Source organism: Arachis stenosperma, chromosome 6 (assembly GCF_014773155.1).
Source record: "Arachis stenosperma cultivar V10309 chromosome 6, arast.V10309.gnm1.PFL2, whole genome shotgun sequence".
NCBI classification, from domain to species: Eukaryota; Viridiplantae; Streptophyta; class Magnoliopsida; order Fabales; family Fabaceae; genus Arachis; species Arachis stenosperma.
Window position 1 is genome coordinate 686430 of NC_080382.1, and position 12251 is coordinate 698680.

The window sequence follows — 12251 nt, forward strand, 5'->3', positions numbered from 1 at the left end:
GCTACAATAATAATATTTTGTTTTTTATTAAATTGATTTAATATATATTTTTATTTTATATTTTTAGATATAAATTAGAGTTTAATTTTAATGTATTGATAGTGTAAAATATTTTATATAATTATTCAATTACGTTTATTTTGAATACAATTAATATAAAAGGTAGTTATTTTTTATGATGTGATATTACGTAATTGGATACATATGTAAAATTATTTTACACTAATAGTATATCAAAATTAAATTCTAAAACTTTAAAAATATATATAAAATAAATATTTTGACACAAATTAATATGTATTTTTTTTAATGTGGGGGCAAATTGCAAATATAATTTTTCAATGGGGGCATATATATATTTATACACATATTTTCTTATATTTTTCCAAAATGCTAGTGGGGCACTTGCCCCCATAACTCATTATATGTATCCGTCCCTGGGTATACATTAATACTAAAGTATAAATATTTTTATTTATTTATATTTTATCGCATTTTATAAATATTTAAAATATTATAATTTTATATATTTAATTTAAATTATTCATTTATTACATATATAATATTTAAATATAAATTTTATTATAATAATATATTAAAATTATTAAAATTAAATTTTTATTGATAATTATTAATAATAATATAACTATAAGTAATATTATAAATATACAAAAATAATTTTTTTTTATTTTTTTGCTTGTTATAGATAAAAAAAAATTTTGGTGGAACCCACAAATTTTTTTTTCTATTTTCTTTGACATTCAAAAAAAAAACATTTTTCATTTATTTTTCTACCATTTTTTTTCTTTTCTCTTATTTTCCTTTGAAGCAAACATAGTGTAAAAAAAATTGAAGTTTAGAATCTCCTTCGTCTCTTGCAGTGTACCCTTCTTGGTAACTTCGCAAGTATCTGCTACTCGTGCTACTCCCACTAAATCATCAACGAAACCCGATCCAATCAACGTAGGTGGATCAAATCCTTTCCAGTTCCTGAAATTTTCTCTCTTCTGTTGTTTGGTAAATTTTCACAGTCTGATCTGTTTCCTTTCCATTTCTCCAATTTTTTTATGCAACAAAGGATTTCGCAGCATGGAAGAAGTTCAAGCAGCTCAACCTCAATCACTCGGTAATTCTGTTTTTGCTCTGTTTTTGTTTTAGGGAAAAAAATAATTTAATGGATGCATTTGCAAATCAAGAAGATGAAAATGGTGTGATTGCTGAAAGCTCTGCTTTTGTTAAAGGGGAACTTCCTGCAGAATATAGCGTCCCGCCGAAAGTTGATTCTGAAGTTGAAGTCCTTCACGAGAAGGTCACTAAGCAAGTAATTAAGGAAGGCCATGGCCAGAAACCTTCCAAATATTCAACTTGCTTTAGTAAGTATAATGTCCTAATCATGGTTACATTGCAATTAGGATTGAATTCCTGTGTTCTATACACGTTACCTTATAATAAGAGTGCGCTTACAGTTGTAGAATCTTGATATGTAATTGTGAATGTGTAAAATTATCTGAACTTATACTTGTGCTACTTTTGCCTTTGATTTCAAGTTCAAGTTCAAGCTATCATAAAAAATTAACGTGGCCACGGGCTAAGATAGGAGCTTGAAATAGAGCATGTGTTGAGATTATGCAATATCTGATCTTCACATGTGATTTAAGTTAATAGAACAGGGGAATGCTTTGAGCCTTATGAGCATTTTTCTTGCATATCCTTTTGCTATTCTTGTAAGGTCAAAATGACGATTTTAAACAAAATATTGTTTGTTGTAGTTCATTACAGGGGTTGGTCTGAAAGCACCCAGCACAAGTTTGAAGACACTTGGCAAGAACAGCGACCAATTGAGATGGTATTAGGAAAAGGTACCTAGATGGATGTTTGAAGTATTTGATTTATTTTGTCTTTTGGTCGGTACAATCTATGGATTCCTGTCATAATTATTCTAAAACATCTTTGAATTTTCTGATGGAACGTTGTGTCCAAGTCTGGTGATGTTCTTTTCTATTAGGCTTAGACACCTATTCATGAATTTTATCAAATGATTGAATAAATTATAAAAATGACAAATTTTGTCTGATATTTAAGCCTCCCACTCCCGTATCATTAATTCCTTGTTTATGCATCGTTATCTTCCTAGAACTTTGATATCCAAGCACAAGTTGTCCAATATCTTAGTAAACATGAATGCAAAACAAAGTCAAGAAAGTAAAAATGTTGTGGCCATCGTTCTATTGGACTTGTTATCGGATTCCGATGTATTTGTTCTGCAACAGAAAAGAAAGAAATGACTGGCTTGGCCATTGGTGTGGCAAACATGAAAGATGGTGAGCGTGCATTGCTACGTGTGGGTTGGGAATTAGGATATGGCGAGGAAGGAAGTTTTTCTTTCCCCAATGTTCCTCCCAGGGCAGATTTAGTTTATGAAGTCGAGCTTATTGGCTTTGATGAAACAAAAGAAGTAAGTTGCTATTACTTACTTTATATGGCCATGGATTTGGTAAGATACTTATAGAATCTGATTCCATAGGGAAAAGCTCGCAGCGATATGACTGTGGAGGAAAGGATTGGTGCAGCAGATCGTAGAAAGATGGATGGAAATGTTTTGTTTCAGCAAGAAAAACTAGAGGAGGCTATGCAACAGTATGAAATGGTTACACACTCATGTTGCTAATGCTCTTCTACATTGCTAACTAGTATTTATTGCTTTTAGCTCATTAAAACTTTATTTTTCTCTTCATTTCGGTTTTGGGTTTCACAAAGTTTTACTATCTTGGTTCTTCTTAGGCCATAGCATATATGGGAGATGACTTCATGTTTCAGCTGTTTGGGAAATATAGGGATATGGCTTTGGCTGTAAAGAACCCATGCCATCTTAACATGGCAGCTTGTCTGATTAAGCTGAACCGTTATGAAGAAGCTATAGGACAATGTACAATTGTAAGTAGATTTTACCCAATCAATTCAGCAGAGCTTGATTTTTCTTTGTGAGATTTGTTTAACCTTATTTTGTATTGTATATTCTGATAATCACTATTATAACTCTGGATATAAAAATTGATCATTACAACTTCTCAAGTTCCTTTAACTTAGTTTTTGGTTGTTAATGGAATATAACTACGGAAGTAGAATGATTCTGAAAATATTGCTGTCTATAATGTCATAGCAAAAAATGGAACCAGTTGTGTTCTCTCTGACACGAGAGTTACAGTATCATATCGTAAGGGTTTGTTTAATCTTAGCAGAGGGAAACTTCAAACTCAGTTTCCATTATTGCATAATCACACGGTTCAGTCATTCATATACAGAACTTGTGGATTTCATTGCCACTAGCTTGTTTTGTCATATTTTGTTATTTAAGTAAACCTACATAGTTTTCAATAATTCTGTCTCTTCCTCTCCAAGTAGAGAGTTGTTTTACTTCTGGTTCATATGTTCTGCCAAATGATGTTTTATTTTCTCCAAAAAGCAAATCAAGTTATGAAAAACCTTGGTTTTTTTAATTAAAACAGAAATTAGTTTAAAATTTTACAATAATAGGTACATGAGATTCATTGCTCCCTTGATGTTTGACTGGATGATGGAACTTGAAGGTACTGACTGAGGATGAAAACAATGTCAAAGCTCTATTTAGGAGAGGCAAGTCTAGGGCAGCACTTGGGCAAACAGATGCTGCCAAGGAAGATTTTCAAAAGGCACGCAAGTATGCTCCTGAAGACAAAGCCATTGCAAGAGAATTAAGGTTGCTTGCTGAACACGACAAAGTTGTTTATCAAAAGCAGAAAGAACTATACAAAGGAATCTTTGGACCAAGACCAGAACCAAGATCTAGTAATATGCGAGGTGGTAACTTGCTGATTCTCATTTGGCAGTGGTTGCTTTCACTATTTTATGGCCTTGTTAATCTATTCAAGCGTAAAAGCCCCAAATCTGACTAATTGAATTGAGATGTTTTGATGACTTAACCATTTCTAAGTAAGGGCCACGCATTATGCCTTCGAGGGACTAGTCTCTTTTTTTTTCTCTGGTGGTTGTTCTCTGTTGGTGATAGTATCATGTGTAAAAAAATTGTGGTGCTTTCACTCTTCTCTATAGAGGAGTCATGTTTTACAACACTACCAACATGTGTTAATGTTACTTTTTTGTTTTGTTGGTTTATTTAATATTGGGAATAGTAAGGGAAAATGAAATTCACTAGTGTGACTGAAATCAGATACTTGTGTTGCGTGTGTCCCTTTGGATTTATAGGCTTGTGTCGTTAATCCCAGAGTGGAATATAGCTATCATCATAGATTGTGCCAACATGTTATTCATTCAATACTCTATAATATGATGATGGTTAGTATTTCAAAAAAGATCTTATAAGTGAGAAGATTTGTAAAATAATAAAAAAGGACTAAGCACTTTTAAATTTATAATTTTTATTATGCATGAATTTTACTACCTTAATTTAAAGGTGATTAGACTAATCACTTTTCCAAAGCATGCGGTGACAATAGTTGTTGGTCAATGCCTACTAATTCATCTTGAGCTTGTCTACATGCAAAAGGCAAGCAGTCAATAAATCTCAACTCGGTAGTATTTGCTGGGATTGAAATTTCCTTTGGCAATGGATGTGCCAAGAAATGCCACACTTGGTTTCTCCGAAACTTCTTGGATTTCTCCTAGATTGAACTTGAACTTCTCTAGCTGAGCACAGTGACCAAAGCAAGCATACAGATTATAGAGAACACAGTGCCAGAAATCCACTTCAAGAGATGATAATCTCGAGGAGGATATGATTTCAGAAACGCTCAGTATCAATGATTTTTGAAAGCCGAGAGAAAATCAGATGGCAAGATGTTAATCAAGGTATTGGAAATATATAGCCTTCTCAGGTTGCATAGCTGTTCTATCCGATGTGGAAGTTGTTTTATGTTTCGGCAACCCGAAATGTCGAGAACCATCAACTAAGTGAGTTTTGCCACAGAAGGGATCAATTTCAAATTCCAGCAATTGCTCAATAAAAAGGCACATAGATTCTCTAAGTTAGAAACCGAACCCGGCAGCACCCTAAAAGATCACATGAAATTATACGTAAGATAGACAAGTAAATCTCTTATGAATTTAGAGATATTCATTTAATTTCAATTGAAAATGAAGGAGATTTTTCATTTGAGGGAAGTAGACTACTAAAAAATTTTATACTTCTTTTTTGCGATAAATAAAAAAAAGGAGTTTATCAACAATGAAAAGTTGTTAGAGTTTTTCTTCAGTGATAACTTGAGTAAAGAGTAAAAATTTCTAGATTATTTGATCCCAGTGTAAGAGAGATTAAGAACTTTTAGGCTTTGCATGAAAATAAAGAAGTCATAAGGTATATTTTGAGAGAAAGAGTTGTATTGCAATAACAGGGAAGTAACAGCTGGATTGCCAAGAAAGATATTATCCCAGCAAGCATGCATATTTTAGTTTATTCAATATTCTGTTTGCTTGTTGAAATGCTATCCACACCCAATACTCAATCAATTCATTTGCATCAACATGATTACCTTCAGTATAGAGAGCACAATATAGAAAACAAGACCTTCAATTTTGTGAAGCTGAATTTCAAACGAGAAAAAACAGATTCTTCCATTTGTTCTATGTTGAGAGCTGAAGCTTTTAACCCCATCAATGAAATCTGCCATTCTGAAATATATCAGTTGCAATCAGTTTGATGTCCGGAGAGGCCAATGCTTCATCCCCAACTTTGATATCTCTATCTGTTTCCATGCCTCGGCATCTCCACAGTTGGTATTGGTATTCCAACTCTTTCAAGAGAGAATGGCTCCCATACATCATCCTGAATCAAGGCAAACTTCTTCCTTCATTGTTGTTTCGTGTTCCATTAGCTTTGTTGTTGGAACTCCATTTTTTTCTCAATAAGTTCTCCCCTCTTTATTCTTGAACTATAATAAAATGGAGAGAAAACACTCGTGCTTCCATTTTCTTGTTCAACTTCCCTTATGATCTTATTTACTTCATTTGCAATCTCATCAACTTGTTTCAGCCACAATTCCACTTCTTTCTTTGAATTCATCCCTTTTTGAAGCCACCTTTGATTTAGCTTGGCCCACAGACTTGAGTATGTTCAAATTTCTTTTTGAGTCTTCTAAGGTGTCTAATATGATGACCAAGTGATTCTTGAAGACAGTTCTGTGTACAGAGGCAGCTCATAACTCCCATGATCACACCAACGATGTTAATAGCCATTTCAAAATCAAATATATATCTGGTTAAGACACAAGGAGGTGCTCTTCAGTTTGGATTAATTATATAGTATGTAGTTTCAATATGTCTAAGAAGATAAGAACAAATCTACAAGTTATTTTACACATTTACATAATTTGAATATAGACTTATTTCAGAAGGATCTGTCATACCTTGCACTTTCTCTTGATGCTGTTTTGCAACGATAGACATTGACTCAATGTCTTGAGTTGAGTGTTGACTATGATAGTGTGACACAATCTAAAAATAATCATAATCAACTACTAATATAAAATAAATGTTGAAATAGGATATACATTAAAATAACTTAAACAATACACGTTTATACACAAATATATTATGACTTAATTGGTAATTTTTTTTTTTACGTATGCATAGTATTTTTTATTTACAAAACTAAAATAAATCACCTCAGCTACTTTTAATATATCTAGTTTGAGTCACGTCACTAACATCATTATCCTACTTGAGTTACATCATTTTTTTAATATATCCCGTTTGAATCACGTTACTAACGTCATTATCCAACTTAAGTCATGTCACTAATGCCGTTAAACTCCACTGACGGATATGAGTAAATACATTGGTGCAGTTTTTTAAATTTGAAAATCAAATTATAGCAATTAAAAAGTCAAAGAACAAATAAGTATAACTCAACAATTTTAGAGACTAACATGAAGTTTAATTCAATTTGAATTTTTTATAACACATGGATATGGGGTATATAAAATATAAAATTTATTTTAAAAATTATAATAATATTTTATTAATATTAAAATATAAATTAATATTTTTTCGTGTGTTGGATATTTTATAATTATTTAAAAATAATGTTTAGTTTTAATAAATAATAAATAGGATTAAATATAATTTTGGTCCTTAAGGTATAGGTTGAAAATTTTTTTCGTTCCTAACCTTATTTTGCATACAGAATTGTCCCTAAAGTTTAAAACTAATTTTTAAAATCATCTTTTTTACTTAAATATTAAAATTTTGGACCAAATTATCTATAACAAAAAAATTATAAAAAAAACAAAAAAAAGAGAAAAAGAATGTTTCTGCTCTTGCAAAGAGGGAAGGAAGAAGAAGAAAGAGAAAGGGAAGAAAAAGAAAAAGCTGTCTACGATCTACCTCTGTCTCTACTTTCGCTGCCACCTCTGTACGATTTTGGTCCCTAAGTTAAGGACAATTTTAAAATCAAGTTAAACTTTAGGGACAATTCTGTATGCAAAAAAAAGGTGGAAACAAAAAAAAATTTCGATTTATACTTTAGTGACCAAAATCATACTTAACTCTAATAAATACATTATATCTAAACCATTTCAAAAATATATAAAAATAAAGTCAAATATATATATTTTTTATTTTTTATTAAGAAACAATTAGACACAAAAAATACGTGTGTCAAATGAGTATCGAATAAATATCCAAAATATATCAAGTATAGAGACACAATAACTCAATAAAATATTCATATTTCATACATTTGGTGAATAACATGTTTGACATTAGAAATAAATTCTTTCAATTTCTTTTGCAATTAAAAGTATAAAATGTAATTTTTATTTTTTTTAATATTTTGTTATCATTTTTTTGTTTCATTTATAAAATGTATAATAAAAAATTACACTTATCTCCTCAAAGTGGAGTATTTACCGAAATTAGTCCCCAAGAAATTTTGAAGTGGACGTTTTGGTCCCCAATAAAATTTAATTATGTAATTAGTCCCCAACTTTTATAAACGTCCGTCATTTTAGTCCTTCTGTTAGTTTCCTCCGTAAAATTCTAACAGTGGAGTCCTACATATCACGTTCAGGTGATGAGTCAGCCGTTAAGCGCCACATGTTCAATCAAGACGAATTAGTCCATATTCTGAATTATGCTAAACGCCGCATTTTGGGAGTAGGGCACGAGGGTGTGTGTCGTTTTGTTAGCTGAGTGGTTTTAAAGGTCCATTTGTGTCTTCTTCTCCCAAAACGAAATTACGACCGACACCCTCTCTTCCCTTAGGTTTTACAAAGAAATCCACCACCACGTGAACCGGTAGTCAGTCTTCCGACTACCGCCGCTGACATTGTTGACTCAAGACTTTGTACCAGATGAAGTTATTGTAGAAGAAGGTTTTGCGGGTCTATCGGTCTACACCGGTCAGGTTAGTATATCTCTTCTCTATTATGATGCGGATAGTATAGTTGATCATCATTACAATTGTTCGAATGTGTTTACCTTGTGTATCTGTTTCTAGTAGTAGAAATTAGTTACTGAAGAAAGTATTTTTAAGTTCTTCATTACTATGAAAATCAGTTACTAATAAGTGACGTAATGCATGCATATATGAGTTTAACATTAAAAATATTCAATATTTTATGGTAAATACACTTTATACATTGATTAATCTAGTTATCACAATTAGAAAATTAAAGTTTGAACAGTTGTTGTTTAATATGAAATTGCTCTGTATAAGTTTGTGTTCTGATTTTGACATTTTATTCCATGTTTATGGATTGCAGATGACTGATTGGGTTATCCCTGTCTTTCAACATGGGGGGAGTTTTGTCAAAGATAACAAGGGTGAACTTCTTTACATTAATGGGAATGCAAAGAGATTTCCTCCTTTGGATCTTGATTTAGTGAATTATTTTGATTTGAAGAAAATATTTGAAGAGCTTGGCTACCATGCCTACAAGAAGATGTATTGGTATGACCCAACAACTCCTAGTTCTACATCCTATATATGGAGACAAGGAAATTAGAGAGATGTGTGACAAAAAGAGGGAGGACAGAGAGCCAGATGAATTGTGTCTGTTCTTTGATCACCCAATTATGGAAGATGTTGATTTTGAGGATAGCGATGATACTGATGAGTATAGTGAGGCTGAAGTCTTGTCTGATGAACCTATTTCTGACAACGATAGCTATGAAAGTGCTGAAGACGAGGCGTATAAACCCCCACCTCCAAGATTTGAGGATGACACCGATGATAGCTACGATAGCTTTGAAGATGAAGGACTCATGAAGAAAACAAAGAGAAAAGGTGGCAAAAGAGATAAGAAGGATAAGAAGAAAGCTATCGGAAAAAAGGATAATGCAAGGAGGATGGCTGTCGAAAAAAGGGATAATGCAAAGAAGAAATGTTGGCCTAAACAGACTACTAGATCCAAAGACAAATCTGGACCCAATATAACTATTGGGCCTACTCCTACTAATGGGTCTACTCCTACTGCTAGGCCTACTCCTACTGTTGGTGGGTTAGAATTTGGTGTTGGACCAGGTATAGCAGAAGAAGGGGATGACATCTTTAGTGATAAGTCTGATGGTTTAGAATTTGAGTCAGAGGAGTTTGATACACCTCAATCATCAGACAATGAGGGAAATAAGATTGGCCTCAATTTAATGAGGAAGCAGACTTTGGTGATGTTCAACTCCAATTGAACATGGAGTTTGCCACATTAGAGCAATTCAAGCATGCCTTAAAGGACTATACTATTGCTGAAGGAAGGAGGATTTTTTATGTTAAAAATGATAATAGAAGAGTTAGATGCAAGTGTGCAAGTGGGGAAGAGAAGGCTATGATTACAAAGGCAAAATTCAAGGCTAAGTGTAAGGAAATTGGAGTATGGCAAAACACAAGAAGATTCTAAGCACCTACACTAGAGTACTGGCACCAGTTCAGCAAAGAAAATTGGAGGACCTTATGAAGGATACTAAGTTCTGGACGGCTCAATGGATTGGTGACAATGATCGTAATGTGTTTGAGGTACAGACACATTCAAAGAAGGTTGGTGTGCATCTTGGAAGGCATACTTGTACTTACAATAGGTGGCAACTGACAGGTAGTCATAACATGTTGTATTTGACTTACATGAGTTTAAGATATGCATTCTATTGTACTAAAGTCAATGCTAGTTAATTCTTTGTAGGGATACCATGTGTTCATACATTAGCAGCTATTCCAAAGAGGTGTGATAGGCCAGAACCATATGTGCATCCTTGGCTAAAGATTGATGCATTTAGAGCAACCTATGAGCATGTCATCAAACCCGTCAATTCAGAAGAGTATTGGGTGAAGACTGGACTACTATCTCCAGAGCCACCCATCATTAGGAGGCCTGCAAGCCGCCCCACGAAGAAAAAAGGAAGGCGGACTCTGTTGAAGACGCGCGTGATGGAACAAAGGGACGACGAACATTCAAGGTTACCTGTAAAAAATATGGCGAATATGGCCATAATGCAAAAACATGCAAGGAACCACCAAAGCTTAAACCCCGACGAAAGAATAAAGGTAAAAAAAAAAAGGGTAATGGAAATGGATCCACCATTGCAGCAGAGTCACAAGAGGAAGTACAAGTAACCCTATCAGCCCCTCAACCAAAGGCACAGGTACCTTTCTAAATTGGATTATATTCGATGGTTTGTATGCCATTCATGTACTTACTTGTCTTGTTATTTCGTCTGGTGTTAGGAGCACACTACTAACTCATCCAATCAAGTTGCATCAACAACAAGTTTTAGGCCTCCAAGACCCAAACAACAAATTCTGAGACCTCATGTAGCTTCGGTCACTGCCCCCCAACACCTCCTATGAAGCTTGTTTCGGCTCCAAGACCTTCACCTCCACCAACTTTAACTCCTCCACCTACAGCCCCATTTGCTCCAGTGCCTAGGTCACTCCATCCGAATCAGATACCAAGAGTCTTTTCGAAAATAGTTGCTGCTACAAGCTCTGGAACTACTGCCAGAATATTTAAGTTCTTGCCTACACCAGGACTCAACCTCCAAAAGAAGAAATGATATTGCTCTGTGATATAATGCTGATTGTAGTTATGTTGTTTAGTTTATTAAGACCCTTTTGGAATAGATTATGGTCATGTAGTGCATGTATGAAACTTTAAGTTGTGCTTTTGGAATGTATCTTTGATGCTAGTAATAAATATAAACTAGCTACGAGTAAGTTTTTGGTTGGAATATTCAGAAACTTTGATGCTTGATTTCAAATATATGAAATTATGGTTATTATACTATTTTGATAATTATGAGTGATGTAGTTTGTATTAAATCAGGTTTTTGAAATATTATTTTTGTGAATGCATATGATTCTAATATTGGGCAAAGAAAATTTCATTACACAATTCTGACAGACTATAATATTAACAATTACACTTTGATAAATTATTCAATTACAATACATCCATACATTATAAGCACTTAATTCCCTTCTTTTCCTATCTAACTATATCTTTTCTACAAAAATACAAACCAAAAAACCTAGCATGAAAAAGAACACATTTTTCTATTGACTGCTTCTCTCCCTTTTTTTACTTATATTCTTAGTCTTCTTCTCTAATTCATCTACCAAATCTTTCAACTTCTTCGCCATCTCTTCCAGTACAACATTATGCTGGCTACCTCGCATTTCATGGGAAAAATTTTTGTCAAACCATATAAAAAATTCACAGTGTGAAAGATTCTCCTATATTGAAGGAGAAAATGCACAAAATCAGAGTTAATCCGTGAATTTTGTAATGCATAAAGAAGATACCATACCCAATGTTCCTTACCCTATAATAAGGACAACCAAAGAAAGGTCTTCTTAGGTTCTTCAGATTCCACAAAAATGGCATAAACTCCGCAATGTCATCTTGGATTCTCCCCTCTTGCAATTCCAAATTTGGGGCCACCTGAAGCACTGCTAGCACTACCATCTCCACTACCTCTAATAACTCGTTGACGATAAGAGCTTGCTGAATTTCCTCTACTTGCCATGATTACACGTTTTCAGAGTAGCACACGACGATAATTATGACCTTCACTCCGTTGTTTTAGGATTTAGGGCATCATACAAGAACAAATTTGTAGTTGTATTTCTAGGGACCATTTTGTTTTTCATCCCACGTAGCATGTGGCGTTTAAGAGCTGACTCAACACCTTAACATGACACGTTGGATTCTATCGTTAAGGTTTCACGGAGGAAACTAACAAAAGGACTAAAGTAACGAACGTTTATA

At 33.5% G+C, this 12251-nt stretch overlaps 1 protein-coding gene and 1 long non-coding RNA gene across 3 annotated transcripts; one reads left to right on the top strand and one right to left on the bottom strand.

The window, feature by feature from the left end:
- The first annotated feature begins 827 nt into the window (after nt 1-827).
- On the top strand, nt 828-4203 carry LOC130936663 (peptidyl-prolyl cis-trans isomerase FKBP42). 2 transcript variants are annotated; one of them, XM_057866778.1, is made up of 8 exons: nt 828-963; nt 1079-1126; nt 1242-1373; nt 1770-1859; nt 2271-2455; nt 2525-2647; nt 2782-2934; nt 3588-4203. In XM_057866778.1, the coding sequence occupies exons 2-8, from the start codon at nt 1090-1092 to the stop codon at nt 3930-3932; spliced, it is 1065 nt and encodes a 354-aa protein (XP_057722761.1). In that variant the 5' UTR covers nt 828-963; nt 1079-1089; the 3' UTR covers nt 3933-4203. The 2 variants fall into 2 exon arrangements, with proteins under 2 accessions (XP_057722761.1, XP_057722760.1); XM_057866777.1 differs by lacking the exon at nt 1079-1126 and having other exon boundaries at nt 836-1017; nt 1159-1373.
- Nucleotides 4204-4374: 171 nt separating this feature from the next.
- On the bottom strand, nt 4375-6791 carry LOC130936664 (uncharacterized). The gene is made up of 3 exons (XR_009068144.1): nt 6399-6791; nt 5526-6247; nt 4375-5046 (listed from the first exon to the last, which is right to left on the bottom strand). It is a non-coding gene; the product is annotated as an uncharacterized LOC130936664 (long non-coding RNA).
- Between the last annotated feature and the right edge of the window lie 5460 nt (nt 6792-12251).